Here is a 17,369-nt window from a genome sequence, read left to right on the forward strand (position 1 = left end):
TAGTTGTAAATAGGCTCCTTGATTGGGCAGAGGATAATAACATTTTATCCCCCTATCAGGCAGGATTTCGAAGAGCAACAAGCACGGTAGACCAAGTGTTCGGTTTTCAACTGCTACAATGGAAAACTGTGGTGCTGGGTGGAGGCAGTCTTTATGCGGCATTTGTCGATCTGAGGGCTGCCTTCGACCTGGTGCCACGGGCCAAATTGTGGCAAGTCTTAAAGAGTTTGGGTGTACCCGAGGAATTACTTACCTTGATAATGCGCCTCCATGAGTCCACTTACGCTAAAATCCAGTGGGGTGGCTATGGTATGGTCTCAGATGACTTCCCTGTAGAGCGAGGTGTTCGACAAGGGTGCTCAATGGCTCCAACCTTGTTCACGTTGTTTATAAATGGTGTTGTCTCCCGTATGGTACCAGCTGCAGTAGATGCTCCCTCTCTTTCAGGTCTAAAAATCCCAATATTGATGTTTGCGGATGACACGCTAATTTTATCTAAAACCCCTAGTGGTTTGCAGCGTGCTCTGTTAATTTTTGAAAATTTTTGTGGGGAACATGGACTAGAGGTGAATGCATCTAAAACTAAACTCATGATTTTTAAACCGCATCGTAGTTTTAAGTAAAAAATTGTTATGAGTGGTAGGCCTCTGGAGGTTGTAAATTCATTTACTTATTTAGGTATCCATATTGCAGATAATAATAGGTGGAGTCAGCACATAAACATTGCTACGCTGAGACACAAACAATTAGCTGGTGCCATCAATATAGAACACAAGAAGTCCTTGACTAAACCTGTCAAACCTGCTTTGCTTGTCTATGAAGCAAAGGCAATTGGGTCTGCACTCTATGGAGCGGAGATGTGGGGCTTTGAAAACTTGAATTCTTTGCAAATTTCAGAGAACAAATTTTTACGGCTACTCACTGGTACACCGAAAAGCACTCCGCTATTGCCCTTAACTTACGATCTTGGTAGGAAACAAATTAAGGACTTGGCCAGTTTACGGCCCATTTTGTATTGGCGTAGACTGTGGACTACCCCCGAGCTCTCGCACTATGCGGAAGGCTTTAGCGACGTTATAAAAGCTTATACCTTTCACAAAATTAGTTGGTTAAAATCATTGAAAACTATATTATACGAGCTTGGGTTAAGCTCGATTTGGTTATATCCAGCTGGTGCTTTATTCCCAACCAAGTTGGTCCTAAAAAACATTTATTGGGAGAACGTTGCCAACAGGAGACTGAGCCGATCTAGCATAGGGTCTATGTCTCTGAGTTTTCTTGAGGCTAAATTGTATCCTGTGTATGAGTTGTACTGGGATATTATTACAAAGCCAGGAGACAGAAAGCTCTTATTCCAACTGAGAGCTGGAGCCCTCCCATTAAAATCATTGACTGTTAAATGGGGTACAGGGGGGAGTGACGTGTGCCCAGCCTGTGGCATGGGTAAGGAAACACTTGGTCATTTCTTGTTTTCTTGTAAAGTCTATTGTATTCCAAGGCGTGTATGGTTAGCACCCATGTGCAGGAACCTTGGGACCACATGCAGCTCTGTTGCGCTTCGTATCATATGTTCAAGTTCATCTACATGGATAGTAATAGCCATAGCTAAATTTACAGGTTGGGCATGGGCGATAAGGCAAAGACTGTTAGTTAATTGACTATTTTCTGTTAGTAAAATTTCTTTTTAAGATCCTATTATTATTGTTCTTCAAATTATTTTGTATGTAGATAGAGACTGCTAGTTGTTTAACTATTCTCTGTCTGTAATATTTTCACTCCTTATTATACGTTTAAGCCGACCTGTATGGATAGTAGTAGCAATAGATAAAAATATAGGTTGGACATTGGTGAAAATACAGAGACTGCTAGTTGGTTAACTATTCTCTGACTGCAAAACTTGTTTTTATGACTATGCCACTACTGTATGTTTTGCATTTAGATAGAGACTGCTAGTTATTTAACTATTCTCTGTCTGTACTAATTGTCTTTATGATTATTGCCATCACTGCTTTTTGGACTCTTAATGTTTTTTATAATCTCAAGTCTTTTAAACTGTAATTATCTCTTTTTAACTATTCAATGAGCATTGTGAGAAATTTTATAATTATGTGTCTTTTATGAATTCACTAGTGCAGTGTCATTGTTATTGACTGTAAATTTAATTCTGTTTTAACAATTCTGTGTATATTCTGCTTTTATGAGTAATCACTCGAATAAAGCACTATTTGAATTGAATTGTATTAACAAAAATGACCTCTAGGATGTGTCCAGCAATGTGTGTGGGGTTGTGGATGATCTGATGCTGGTTCAGTGCGCCTAGGCCATCTGTGATTGTTTTGGATTCGTTTTTACTACTTCTGCCTTCCTTTGAGATTAGTTAAAACAGCCCTGCTTCAAAATTATGACAGCTCACTGGGGGTCTTTGAAGACATTCATGTAATATCTAACCAGATATAAAAGGCAGGATTTTATGGTGGTGGTTAATAAAGGTCCACCCAGGTATTAAGTGTAGTGGCTGACAATGTGTAGGAGATTGATAGTACTGTGTGGTGTCTGTGCCCCTCTTTATGGTTTTGCTTCACACATTAAAAAAAAACAAGAATTGCCATTATCAAGCTGTTCCTTTCTTTGGATTTATAACTGCAATAATATTTTATTTAGTGGCAACTGCCCCTTCTACCATTTGCAAGCGCTTTACATAACAGCTGTAACTAACCGCACTCGAAACTCTGACCTCAGAAGGATAGATGTTTGTGTCAGTTTTGTTAGGACCTACAGCCCTCCAGGTAGCTCCTTGACAAGCGCTTTAATTCAGAGAGCCATTCGGTCAGACCAGGAGTTCCACCATTTGAAGGCCCACGCTTCACCTCGAAAGGAATGGGTATTGCAGTTTGTCCATCCTGAAGTCATGAGAGAGTAAATTAATCAGTATCTTCAAACCCCACATTGGCATAAGCGACAGCAAAGCCAAAGACTAATTGAGAGTTTGAGAAAGGAATTATCCTACTACAGTAACCATTGAATCTGTGGCAAGTAAAATGTATTGAGTGAGCCCTTCTATCTCTCTCATTATTCAAGAAAGTGTAGGAGGAGACAACCTGGCAAAATTTATTAAAGTGCTTTTGGTTCTCAATATTTTTGTGACTTTGTTTTTAAATCTACCAACAACAGAAACTGTAAAATAAATAAAAAAATCTCAAAGGTAGCAGATGCACAGTACATCACATTGATCTAACCCTTTATCAGTTCCTGACTGGTGCGGCACACTTAATTGGCACAAGTAGTGATGCAAGTAGTTTAACTGAAGCATAGTACAAACATTGTGCGGGGTGGTGGGATCAACATAATCATAAATTAAAGCAAAATTGCTATTACAACAGGATTAGGTTGTGGTTCATAAGTGGCCAGTGATTTGGACCACCCATTGCACTGCTAGAGTTATCAGAACACAGCACACATTTAATTTGCACTTAGCATAATGTACTTTGGGATCTTTTGTAAAGATGGAGTCATCGGTTAAAAGTATTCAGTAGAAGAATAAGTTGCTTACCATCGGTAACACTCTTTGTGGTGGATCCTCTATCTAAACAAATATCTTCGCCACCCTTCTACCTTCCCGTTCTGTGAAATGGACTCTTTTCCACCTAAAAAGGTCCCAAATTTTAGATCTGCACAGTGGTTTTTCATCTCCGCGTTTGAGGGCGTGGATGATGTCAAGAAAGAAAATGACATCTGTGCGCTTTAGTGGAGCTTATACGGCTCCAGCTGTCGCTTCTGGGTTAGAGCATTGTTGGCGCTGAGCTGCATGGCACTGCCTACAGTATGCAAGAACTATGCCACAAAATTCTTCTGGATACAGTCTGACACCTGGGGATATTCTAAAGGTAAGAAATCTGCAGTTCGAGTTTGTACCAGAAACCGCATTACCAAAGAAAAGTAGCTTGTTCCTTTCTGTCTTGATGCTCATTTTCCTGGCATCAGCAATTAACTCAGCAGTGATGTTTTTCCGGGTTTGAAGATGTTTTTGATATTTTGCTTAACCAGGAGCATATCTTAAGTGTTAGGGGAGAAAATCGTCGGTGATGTTTATGGAAAACTACCAGTAAGAGAAAGCAACTGAAAACATAAGTTCCAGAAACAGCTACACTAAAACAGACCTGTCCTCTTCTGACAGTATTTCACAAAGCTCACATCAGTAAATGTGAAACTCTGTGTTGGTACGTTTTGAAAGTGGATATGAGTACCTAACATGGGCCTTCAATCCCTACTAGTTCATAATTAAGTTATTGGTTGGCATGTAAATACAATCAACATTCTAAAATAGTTACTCTTCCCTCTTGGCTATATAACAAGTACGAATTAATTAATTAATTAATTAATTGCCTTGCACAACAGAATCCCACCATCTCAATTGTGCAAAGAAATACACAGCTGTCTCTGCTAACATTTACCTCTTTGTGAATGGGCCTCTCTCTGGTCTGTATTTTGGGATAACGAATATCAGCTATGTGGTGGAAGCTCCTCTTCAGTTTCTTGTGTGCTCCCCTGTATTTCCCATTTTTATATTGACTAATTCCATTTATAAAATTGAAATTTTGTTACTGGTATATTTGGATTCTCTGTAGAACTCACATTTTATTTAACGGGCTCTATGTCCTGCAAGGAGTCAGTATCCTCTTCACATTCTAGAGACATTATTCTGTTTGACAGCCCACTTATCTACATTTTTCTCTCCGTCATCTCAATAACTGTCCTTTTCTTAGTTGAATTATTCTTGACTATTTGACTTTCAGATGGTGAGGTGGTAATCCAGTAAAAATCTTTACTAGTGGTATTTTTTATCAACCGTATTTTAGATTATGATGAAGACTCTGATGTGCTTCAATATTCCAGTTTGCTTTCCGACAATGGTGTTATTAGCGTGATGACTTTTAGCGTAATTGTCACTTGTTCTAGAATGAGTGACAGAGTTGGGGGTGAGTGGGTGGTGAGGGAGAGATGTGTAAATCAGGCAAGTGTCTCTAATTGTATGCTGCTGAGTTAGGTTGAGTGGGTTAAAGGTTTGTGGTTACCTTCTAAACTTGGTGTTGTCTTCGTCTGTAGGTTTGTGCAGTCAAGCCAGCTGGCCAATCACATCCGGCATCATGATAACATTCGGCCGCATAAGTGCAGCGTTTGCAGTAAAGCATTTGTGAATGTGGGTGACCTTTCCAAGCATATTATCATTCATACTGGTGAGTCACTATTCAGCCTATTCTTCAGTAATGTCACTGATGCTAGACAAATGGGGATGGGATAGGTAAATGGGGTATTCCCAGAGTACTCTGAAAAAACCGCAGTGCTCTTTGCTAAACAGTTTTCATCATGCTAAGTGAACAAATACTGGAGTGATTTTGTAAAACGAAAATGGTCTGAGACAGCCATTCTATATTTGAGTGGGACGGGTGTGACCATGGTAATGGACCAAGAGACATGGGGGTTCATGTTAAGTTTATTTGATTTAGTTCTCGGCTGAGAACAACAAATATTTAATACATAAAATGTACCTTTAAAATGTAACAATAAGTTAATAAAAATCATCATTCTAGTACATAGATAAAAAAGATTTTGAAAATTGGAATAGATTGTAGCAAACAAATGTATTTGGCGGTACCTTACAAAGTGAAATCAAGGTCTGAACTGAATAAATTTTACATTGTCTACAAATGTGTTGTATAAACCTTTTTCTTGCTTCTACAACTGTCACATTTGGGCAAACAAATAATATGTGTTCCAGATCTTGCTTCCTCCATTACATAGATTACAGTAAGTGCTAGTTTCTTCTTTTGTGATCCACTTGTAGGTAAGAAATTTTAAATGGAGTATCCCAAGCCGGAGTAGTATAATCGATCGCCTGACACCGTGCTTTAGGATAAAGAAGATATACTGTTGTATTTTTCTATATACAATTGTTTCAGCAGGATTTTGGTATAGTGTCAATTTGGAGCAATGCTGTGTATCGAGTTCAAAGCTTAACCTTGGTGTCAGATGTTTTAGAAAGAGCTTCAGTTGGGCAGGAGTCCAAGATTGCAACATATTAGCATTTGATATTTTAAAAGCAATTTAGACATTCCTGCAAAATACATATTTCAGAGAACCTTTATCGAATGTCTCTATTTTTAAAAGGGATCGTATTGTTCCTTGTTCCGCATGGATGAGGTTATATGCCCATCTAATAATATTGCTAATTCCTCTAGTATAAGAGCTAACTAGTGAAAGTTCGAAGCGAAGAGCTTGTACTGGGACTGCTTGAGACATCTTTGTAAATTTCCAGAGGACTGCCCTTCTTTTAAGTCCAGATATTTACATTGATTTAATGGGATGTATTCAAGCGATTATGCTAGTACTCGCGGAATCTTAGCACTATATACCTGAAGAAGAGAGAAAAAGTGCATTTGACCGGTCGAGGCACATAGTCGTAAGAGTGACCCCACATGGATGTCGACTTTCAGGTTCAGATTCTGTATGTGAAGCAAGTTTTGCAGTGATTTAGAGAAAATTCTCCCTAGGTAGGTGTATTCGCTTGCCACTTCTTACAGTTTGCCCCCTAGGGTCCATTTGTAGTTAGCATACCGTTTCCTACCCGAAAATTTAACTATTTTTGTTTTTGCAGTGTTCGGTATTAAATAGTTTTCTTCAGTGTGTTCATACAGTGCTTGCAGATTCCTTTGGAGGCCAAATGGTGTTAAATCTAGAATGACTACATCGTCTGCATACACCATGGTATGGATTTTGTGCAATGCAATTTTAGGAGGAAAGTTGCAGATTTCTTTGAAGCTTTCAGGCAGATCATTAAGATATACAGAAAACAGTAAGGGAGCGAGAAGGCATCCTTGTCTGAGGCCGTTTGGTGTAGGTATTGGGCTCGTTAGACCTTTCTTCCTCCCCATTTGGACTTGACACCAAGTCCCAGAGTATAGTGAAATTATTGCATGGAGTAGGTTATCCGGGATGCCCATTTTACAAAGTTTTCTCCAAAGCGTTCCTCTATCCACCCTGTCAAATGCAGTCGTAAAATCGACGAAAGCAGCTTACACTACCTGAGATTTTAAGGTTACAAATTTGTTGATTATTGTTTGCAGCACATCAATGTTGTCAATGACTGAGTGTTTTGGTCTAAACCCAGCTTGATATAAAGGAATTAGACCTGATGAAAATGCCCAGCCTTTACGATGATCTAGTACTGCTGCTGCAAAAATCTTTCCTGTTGCGTCCAGGAGAGCTATCTGCCTGTAGTTACCGGGTACCAACCCTAGAGCCCTTCTTATGTATTGGGGTTACAATGCTCCCCTTCCAAGATTTTGGAATTTCCCCTGTGTCAAAGATATGGCAGAAGAGGGGAGCTAGAAAGTTACTCCATTCTTTGGGATTGATTTGGAGGACCTTAATTGGAATTTGGTACTGACCCGTTGCTCCCGACGGTTTTGCCTTTTTTATATATAACTCGGAGAGGAAGATGGGGGTCCATTATCTAAGGTATTTACTCCAGAAATACTTTCTGGTCCGTTTGTACTTTCAGGTCTTTTATTTAATTTATATAAGTTGGTTAAATAGGTTTCCCATTCTGAAAGGGGTACTGGAATAGCTTCCTATGATTTTTTTTGTGCCTGTTCCTTTGGCGATTATATTCCAGTACGCACGTTGGTTATTCTGTTTTGCTGCTGTCTGGATATCGATCCAGTTTTTATCTTGTGTTTCTTTACGACTTTTTCCTTTTTCTCTCCTGCGCCTTTTTTAAGGTTGTTAATTTCTAGTTGTTTTGAGGCAGAGTATTGGAGGAATTGAGACCTTATTCATTTATTTAATTCCGTGGCATTAGTGTCTTGAATCCATCTTTTATTTTGTTTCACTCTTGAGCCCGCTTTATTAGATTTCCTTGCAGACATTGTACCAGGTTTTTGATGACTACTTCAAAGTTTGTAATCGAATTTGTAGAGTACATTATCTGCAACGGGTGAGCCATCTCGATTGCATTAATAGTTTTATTGAGTGCCCTTGAATTCCACTGTATCCTTCCTTGGACCTGGGTCACCAAGACAGTACTCTGGAGATATACGTAATGCTACTTGAGGATATAAGTTGTGTTTTCCACTCTGTAGCTAGTCGAAGTATTGCATGATCACTTCCCAGTGCACAGTTAATATTAAGGTATAAGACTGAACTGAACAGATCCAAGCTACAGATCATATAGTCCAGGGTTGAGGTGCTGGAGCTCCCTTGTCTTGTGGATGACGCCGGAATATCACCTTCAACGTTGCCGTTTAGTATCTGAAAGAAACAGGTTAGTATTAGATTCCTTACCTTAGAATATCCCCAGGCGTCAGACTGGATCCGGAAATTTTTTGCGTAGCAGTACCCATGCGCGTCGGTAGGCGTTGTCCCCGGCCCGCGTCCGTCGTGGGCGCCGAGATGACGTCGTCGAAGTACTTAGACGCCGCCTCCGCGTGCTGACGTCAGTTCTTTTTTTTCCGCGCCAGTAAGCACAGTTCCAGAAAAAGTTGTACCCTAGTCAATTTTTGACTAACTTTTTACGATCCTTTTTGATCTACTTTCGAAGTCTCTCGACTCCGACGGTGCCGGTAGGGATGCCCGGGTTCAAGCCCTGCGCTGACTGCAACGGACTGTTGTCGGTTACCGACCCCCATCGCCGGTGCCTGCACTGTCTAGGCCCGGACCACGACGACAAGCCCTGCTCCGACTGCCGGGCCCTGACGTCTAAAGCTAGACGGGAGCTGTCCCGTAAGCGACTCGAGCTTTGGCAGTCCGCCACGCGCCGCTCGAGGTCCCGGTCCGGAAGGAGGTCGAGGGACCGGTCGCGGGGCCGGAGTCACCACAGTTCCGGGAGTCGTCATCGGTCTTCGGGCTCGAAGTCCTCAGGTAATAGGCACAAGAAGTAGAAGAGGCACCATCGCTATTCTGACTCTCTCCCCCCCTCGCCCCCCCCCACGCTCACGCGACGCGGCCGGGGGTTCGGACGACACCGCCCACGCGGTGTTGCGGCCTGCTCCATACCCGCCGGTCCCTGGGCAGAATGCGACGCCGGGGAAGATTGATGACTTCCTCATGGCCATGAGGTCGCTCGCTCCTCCGTCTGGTTCCGCGGCGCCTTCGGGCCAAGCGGTCCCGACTGGGTCCCCACGCGGGCCGGGTGCTTCGGCCTCTGCGCCGTCGGGTGCTTCGGTCCCGGTGCCGTCGGCGACTTCGGTCCCAACGCCGTTGGCGACTTCCATCCCAACGCCGCAGGGCCCCACTGGATCCGGCTCCGGATCCGGGTCGCCGCCGGTCAACCACACAACCTCGCCGGCGCTGACCCCAAGGGTGTCGGCCCCGGCGCGGTCCCAGGACGACGCCGTCCCTGGTCCTGCCCTCGATTCGGGTCGGAGCGGCGCCACTCTCGACGCCGATGGGAGATTTTTACTTCTATGACCCGGCCCCATCCTTTGAGCCTGAGTACCAGGCGATGGGTGACGAGGGGGATTGGGAGGGGTCTAAGGACCCTCTGGCACACGAGTGTCAGTCTTCTGCAGACTGGACAGGAGAGCTTGGGGAGGCCAGTGGTCTGGGCACTTCGCCCGACACTGGTTTTGTCTCCCCTCCTAGCGTGGCTACGGAGGAGGGGGCTGCCTATAGCGTGGAATCTGATGAGGGCGGCCAAGGCCTTGGGCCTTCAGCTCCCCGTCGCGGCCGTGAGGACTAACCTCCTCACTGAGGTCCTTAAACCGTAGGCAAGCTCGGCCGAGCCTCTGCTGCCGTTTAATGAGGCCTTTTCAGACGTTCTTCTGGGCACTTGGTCAAAGCCCGCTACAGGTCAGCCTGTGGATAGGAACATGGCCAGGCGCCACCGCCCGGCTCCAGGCTCCAGGCAACCCTTGCTTTCGGTCTACCCACCCCACCCTCGAGAGCCTGGTCATCCAGGCCTCTAATTCCGACCGGGAATCCAAGAGGTACGAGCAATACGGAAAGAAAGTATTCTCCTCCCCGAGTTTAGGATTGTGGTCAGTCAACACCGCATGCCGCTACACCCACTCTCTGTGGGATACGGTCACGGACGTGCTACCAGAATGCCCGGTGGAGGTCCGGGCTAAACTCGGTCAAGCCCTTGTGGAAGGTCGAGATGCGGCATGTTATTTCATCCGGTGTGGGCTGGACACTACTGACTCGCTAGGCAGAGCGATGGCAACGACGGTGGCGATTCGTCGCCATGCCTGGTTGAGGTCTGCCAACTTCTTGGCTGATGTCCAAAACACACTGATGGACATGCCGTTCGATGGCCGTCGCCTCTTTGGGGACAAGGCAGACCATGCGCTTGAGCGCTTTAAGGACTCCAGGGCTACGGCCAAGTCCTTGGGCCTCTCGGCCCCGCGCCAGCAAACGGCTGCCTTTCGCCCCTCTCGTGGCCAAGGAAGGGGTGCCCCCACATGTCCTGCCAGCCACGGGCTGCAGACTACCATCCAGTGCGGTGGCGGACGTGGAAACCACCGTGGTGGCGGTCGGGGACAACGGCGAGGCCAGTCCACACCTACCCCTGCAGCATCCGCCTCAAAACCCTCCTAGTCCGAGCTTTCAGGCCCATGTGACGCCAGTGGGGGGCAGGGTTCGCCATCACCACCACCACTGGCGCACTGTCACATCGGACAGGTGTGTGCTGCAAATCGTCCGAAGGGGCTACTCACTCCCCTTCGAGGCGTCCCCTCCAGCCATGCCACCGCAGTACCACCGCGTGTCGGGGGATCACCTGAAACTTCTGCAAGAGGAAGTTATGGCCCTCCTGGCCAAGGGGGCCATCGAGCGCGTTCCTGGGCCAAAAGTAGGGTGTGGTTGTTACTCCCACTACTTTCTGGTACCCAAGAAGGGCAAAGGGGGCCTACGCCCTATCTTGGACCTACGGAACGTCAACGGCTTCCTCCGGAAGGAGAAGTTCAAGATGCTGACATTGACCCAGGTCTTAGCTGCCCTAGATCCTGGAGACTGGATGGTAGCGTTGGACTTGCAGGACGCTTATTTTCACATCCCCGTCCTGCCGGCCCACCGGCGTTACCTGCGGTTCACGGTAGGCCACGAGAACTTTCAGTTTACTGTGCTCCCCTACGGCCTTACCAGCGCCCCACGGGTGTTCATGAAAGTGATGGCGGTGGTCGCAGCTCATCTGCGCAGGTTAAGGGTTTCAGTCTTCCCCCTATCTCGACGACTGGTTGTTGAAGGCGGGCTCGCCCCAGACAGTTGTCTCCCACCTCCAGACTACGGCCGACCTCCTGCATTTGCTGGGGTTCTCCATCAATGTGCCGAAGTCACACCTGTGTCCCTCTCAGAAGCTCCTTTTCATCGGAGCGGTGACTCGGCGCAGTTTCGGGTTTATCCTCCCGAACAGCGGGTTTGGGATATTCAGGCTCTGATTCCAATCTTTCAGCCTTTATCCCGAGTCTCGGTCAGGTTGACGCTGCGGCTTCTGGGGCTGATGGCCTCCCACATCCTTCTGGTGCATCACGCCCGGTGGCGGATGCAGGCTCTGCAGTGGGACCTGAAGTTTCAGTGGGCCCAGCATCAGGGCAACTTGTCCGACCATGTCTTGATCTCGGAGGGCACTGCAAGACAGTTGCAGTGGTGGCTCATGGACCGTGATTGGGTCAGCGGCAGATCCCTCTCCCTACCCCAACCGGAGCACGTAGTTGTGACGGACGCGTCCCTCCAGGGCTGGGGGGGCCACATGGGAGAGGCGGAGATCAGAGGCCTCTGGTCTCCGGCGGAGTCCCGGCTCCACATCAACCTTCTGGAGCTGCGGGCGATCCGGCTTGCACTGAAGGCATTCCTCCCCTCTGTCCGGGGGAGTGTAGTGCAGGTGTTCACGGACAACACCACCGCCATGTGGTACTGCAACAAACAGGGCGGGGTAGGGTTGTGGACCCTATGCCAGGAGGCTCTGCGCCTCTGGCAGTGGCTGGAACATCAGGGCATGACCCTAGTGGTTCAACACCTGGCAGGTTCCCTGAACGCCAGGGCAGACTAACTCAGCTGTCGGTGCATGATGGATCACGAATGGCGTCTGAACTCGGACGTGGCGCAAGGCCTCTTTCAGCAGTGGGGAGAGCCTTGGTTAGATCTATTCGCCACAGAAGAGAACGAGCAATGTCATCAGTTCTGCACGTTGGAATTTCCAAGGCGGCACTCGCTCGGAGACGCTTTTCGTCGCGAGTGGAGTTGCGGTATGTTGTACGCCTTTCCACCTATACCACTTCTGCCCAGAGTGCTGAAGATCAAGCGCGACCGGGCCCAAGTCATCCTTGTGGCTCCGGACTGGGCATGAAGATACTGGTATCCCAAGCTACTCAGCATGTCAGTCGATCCCCCGATTCGTCTGCCTCTTCAGGAGGACCTTCTGTCGCAGCAGCAGGGGACGGTCCTCCACCCGAACCTGTCCAGTCTTCACCTCCATGCTTGGAGATTGAGCAGCGACAGTTGAGGCCATTTGACTTGCCTCCTGAAGTTTGTAATGTGATTCTGGCAGCCAGGCGTCCCTCCACAAAGTCGGTATACGCCTGTCGGTGGAACAGATTTGTGGCATGGTGCACAGCAAAGGCTGTGGATCCAGTCTCTGCCCCCCTTTCTGAGGTTCTCCTCTTCCTTCTTTCTCTTGCCCAGCAGGGCTCTGCTCTGGGCACTATCAAGGGCTACCTTTCTGCCCTTTCCGCCTTCTTGAGGCTACCTGATCAGCCTTCTTTGTTCAAGTCCCCGATTGTTAACAGATTCTTGAAGGGCATCACTCATATGTTTCCCCCTGTTCCTTTCGTGATGCCCCAGTGGGACTTGAATCTGGTTATGACTTACCTGATGTGCGCTCCCTTTGAGCCTCTTCATTACTGTCCTCTTCGCCTTCTTACTCAGAAGACTGCTTTCCTGGTTGCCATCACCTCTGCCAGGAGAGTGAGTGAGCTCTAGGCTCTTTCCTCAGAACCTCCCTTCCTTTCTGTCCATCCGGACAAGGTTGTGTTGCGGACGAGACCCTCTTTCCTGCCCAAGGTAGTCACAGCCTTTTACATCGGGCAGGCCATCACCTTGCCCACCTTCTTTCCGCATCCCTCTAAAGAGGAAGAGCGGCTCCACCATCTGGACCCAAAACGTGCGCTGTCATTCTATCTAGATCGCACACGCCAGTTCCGGGTGGATGACCAACTCTTTGTTGGTTACGTGGGTGCAAAGAAGGGGCGGGCGGTGCACAAACTGACCATCTCTCGGTGGGTTGTGTTGTGCATCAAGGCATGCTACTCTTTGGCTAGAAAAGAGCCTCCTGTTGGGCTGAGGGCCCATTCCACTCGGGCCACGGCAGCTACTACTGCGCTGGGACGTGGAGTCCCCTTGCAGGACATTTGTCAGGCAGCTACGTGGGCCTCGCTGCACACGTTTGCAAGACACTACTGCCTGGACAGCCAAGTCCGGAGGGATGGCTTCTTTGGCCGTTCCGTCCTCCAGGACTTTCTGGTGTGATCATTGGTTCGCGTACCCACCACTGGGGTTGATATTGCTGGGGTATCTATTCTAAGGTAAGGAATCTAATACTAACCGGTTTCTTTCAGATGCACAAGTTACTTACCTTTGTTAACGATATATCTGTAAGAAACAGTAGTTAGTATTAGAGTCCTTACTGCCCCACCCATCCTCCCCGTTCTGCGAACCGATATCTAGGGTTAAGAGTCATCTCCTTTCAGGGCCCTAGTTTCATGGCACCAGTGTTGTTTTTTATCATGGCTCTCGGCGCGGAAAAGCTGTGTATAAGAACTGCCGTCAGCGCGCGGAGGCGGCGTCTAAGTACTCCGACGATGTCATCACGGCGCCCCCGACGATGGACGCCGAGCCGCGGACGACGCCTACCGACGTGCATGAGTACTGCTACTCAAAAAAATTTCGGATCCAGTCTGACGCCTGGGGACATTCTAAGTTAAGGAATCTAATACTAACTACTGTTTCTTACAGATATATCGTTACCGAAGGTAAGTAACTTATGCATTACTTCGTTTAGCATTGGAAGTGCGGCTAGCAAGGTTTTACCTCTTTTGTCAGCTTTATTTTCTTTGGGGAATAAAGGAGTGGAAATTCCCTGGGCTTCTTCTTTTTCATATTATACCCATTTTTCGAGTATCTCTTGCGATATTTTTCAATTAAAGTTGCCTGTTATGAAAACTGACGGGTAGCCTTGTCCGTCTATTACCTTTTCGATTTCTTCAAATATTTCTATGGCTAGTGTGGGGGTCTCTTCAGTGGCTGAGAATGCCTTCTGTCTCTAGCTGGGGCAGACATAGCATTGTTGTCTGGACATAGTGCCAGCAATATTGAAGTTTCCTCCGTGATCCCTAGAGTGATCACAGCGGTCTAAGATAACCATGTGCATATGGCAAGTGGGCAAGTACTGAAGGGTAGTGGGGCTTAGGAAATTAGTGAGACCACAGTAGGCTGTGCTTGCATGTGCCTTCATTCCCATAATTGTTGGTGTCTTTAATGGCTTTGCCTTCATTTGTTATCATCAAGGTACTTCACAGCTTGACACCTAAATGGGACCATAGGACTTGACGTAGAGTTTGACAGAGCGGGTACTCCATTGCAACTGCAGTAAAATAGCATCTCTGTCAACCCCTGCCTGCCCGCCCTCCGGGTTTACAGGCAGGTGGACCTTTACTATGTCAGCAATGAAGCCTACTTTTGCTTCCTTGCTGACATACTCCTCCAACAGACTGACAGAGTATGGGACATTAGATGTTTGGCAAAATGACGAATGGCCAGTTTCTACTCTCCCTTACCGCTGTGAAACAACTTGCTGTAATGGACAGTGAAAATGTTTAAATGAGCCCACAACTCCCATGGTGTGGGAGTCACTTGGTTTACTTTTTTCATTAAAAAAAGCAAACAGTATCACGCTTTGGGATTTCGTGTTTGAAAAAATAAAAACAAATCTAAAGTTTGATGGGTGGCAGTCATATTTGACAGAGCCATCGGTCAAACTTTTAACATATTAACAGGAACCGCTTAAATAGTAGTTCCTGCCAATGTTAAGAGATGTCGGCTGGGCTCGCTAACCTCTCTTAATGTGAAGGAAGGGTACTCCGTCAAGGCGACTGACTGAGTAAAGGTTATCCTCAGCAGTCTAGATCAGGACACGTGGATTCTCCATTTTATCTTTTTATTTTCAACTTAGTATAGTTTTCCTGTGGTGATTCGCGCATAGTTTTCCTATTGCAAGAATGTTCCTTGCATGCAGTTACTTCTTATGGATATTATCATCTTGTAGGCTGCACAATTAGATCCAGGGTCGCGCAACTGAGAGCACAATGCTTGTTTTTTTATCTTTTCTTTTTTTGCTTGTATGAGATGATTTCTCCCCAGACTAATTACATAACTTTTCTGCACCAGTGTGATACGCTTGCCATTTTTTATAAAAATCACACCCATGCTGAAGTCGGTGAAAGGTTCACTTTCCGCTGGAGTTATCATGGAACGCTGCTGTGAGTTGTGACAGAGATGCAGTTCCGCTGTTCCGCTGTCCCCGACTTTCATCCTAAGTAGGTAGATAACCATGTAAGAGAAGTGTGCAGGCTTGCACACTAACGGATGCATTAGTTAATGCACAGAGGCCGTCTTCCTGACATACAGTACTAAGGTATGGAGTTAGGTCATTCCAATAGGCCAAGCATGTGGGTGCTCCCAACATTCTCTCTTTAGCATAGGGATATTATTGATAAATAGGCGTAACCTTAGTAAAAAAAAATGAGCAATGAACATGCTTGATTTGTTTGTGTTTTTCACCATTCTAGTAATGGTTATAATAATCATGTCTCATCTTTCTGGTGATTGCAATTCATGTTTTATTTACAAAGAGCTTTTCAATAAACATTTCAAAATGCAATATCTTTTCTTTGTGACACTTTGGACATGCAAAAGTGCCAAAACGAAAGGGTTAGATTTGTTTCCATGAGTTCCTTGGGAATCCAAGAGTCATGTTCTAGATTACTGACGACATCCAGAACTCTGTAAGGTTTCGGATTGTTGATGCAGGACTGTGAGTTTGCCAAATCTACCAATAATTACTGATTTATATAAGATTCAGACTCTATTATGAAGTTTTGCTTTATATGCACAGTCCTACTGGAATCGTAGGACCCATATAACATGCAACCCTCTTTAGTCTGTCCTGTGAAGGTATTCTGCGCACAATTTTTGGGTCACTCCATGTCTTCCATATTTGAAAAGGTAACGAGTCTCTCCTTTATTATTTCAAGCAGGGGAGAAACCTTTCCTGTGTGACAAGTGCGGCCGCGGATTTAACCGAGTGGACAACCTGCGCTCCCACGTAAAAACTGTACACCAGGGCAAGGCTGGAATGAAGATTCTGGACCAGGGAGAGGAGGGGGATGAAGACGAGGATGAGGAAGAGGAAGAAGAGGTCAACATTGTCACGGTCTCATCTGATGAAATGGTTACTTTGGCCACTGAAGCTTTAGCTGCCACAGCAGTCACACAGCTGACAGGTAATTGCGGGATCCGTTACTGTGGAATTCCTCATAAATATTTCTCTGGAAAACAATGTGTTGTCCCTCCCACTTGTATAACTGCCTACGTGCGTCTGCATGCAATTGTGACTGTTGTTACTTTTACTATGACTAGCTGTCTGTTATTACTTTGTGGAGGGCACACTTTTGGCAAAATAGATTTTATGGCTGGGAACCCGAAAGGGGAAAGCCATGTAAATAGATCAAAGTTATCAAGTACGTTCGATAAAACCGATGACATTTTAAAAACATTTTTTATGCGAAGATGATGTCACATCCAAGTCCAAATCTGAGCGCCAAGATTTCTTTTTTTTTTTTTTTTTTTTTTTTTTTTGAAGACCTTTATTTGCATTATTAGGTTAAACATGTATGGGCCTACAACCAATCCGGCCGGCCACAAGTCAAAAACGATCAAGAATCAAAATAAGCGACACAAGGCCAGTTGGCAGGCAAGCAAACATAATTGGACAATGCTAGAGACGGGATAAGCGGCAATAACGGCCCAACATCAGGATCAGTGAGGTCTATTTTATAATAAGGGGACAAGGCTCACGACTGACTCACAAATACGGAAAAACCCAAAAACAGGATTACACCCATGCCAAAACGAGAGGAGGGGGGAAGGGGTGGGGGGGGAAGAGGTTGTAAGGGCACGATATGACCGTAGCACAAAACAATCACAAAATATAATGGAGAAGCACACAAGTGCTACCAAGATCTCATGACCCCCACCCAATAACACGCTAACGAAGGCAAGGGGAGCGGGAAACTGTACGAATCGAGCCCACTTCTTTCAAT

At 46.1% G+C, this 17,369-nt stretch overlaps 1 protein-coding gene across 6 annotated transcripts in view; it reads left to right on the plus strand.

Moving 5' to 3' along the window:
- Positions 1-17,369, plus strand: part of ZBTB17 (zinc finger and BTB domain containing 17) — a 417,671-nt gene that overhangs the window by 314,956 nt on the left and 85,346 nt on the right. For 4 of the 6 annotated variants that reach the window (XM_078642537.1, XM_078642535.1, XM_078642539.1 and 1 more), the window contains 2 exons: positions 5,104-5,234; positions 16,302-16,550. In XM_078642537.1, the coding sequence (XP_078498663.1) occupies positions 5,104-5,234; positions 16,302-16,550 (380 nt within the window). The remainder of the gene's footprint in view (positions 1-5,103; positions 5,235-16,301; positions 16,551-17,369) is intronic. The other 2 variants (XM_078642540.1, XM_078642536.1) reach the window with 1 other exon arrangement.

This window comes from Lissotriton helveticus, chromosome 5_1 (assembly GCF_964261635.1).
Source record: "Lissotriton helveticus chromosome 5_1, aLisHel1.1, whole genome shotgun sequence".
NCBI lineage: Eukaryota > Metazoa > Chordata > Amphibia > Caudata > Salamandridae > Lissotriton > Lissotriton helveticus.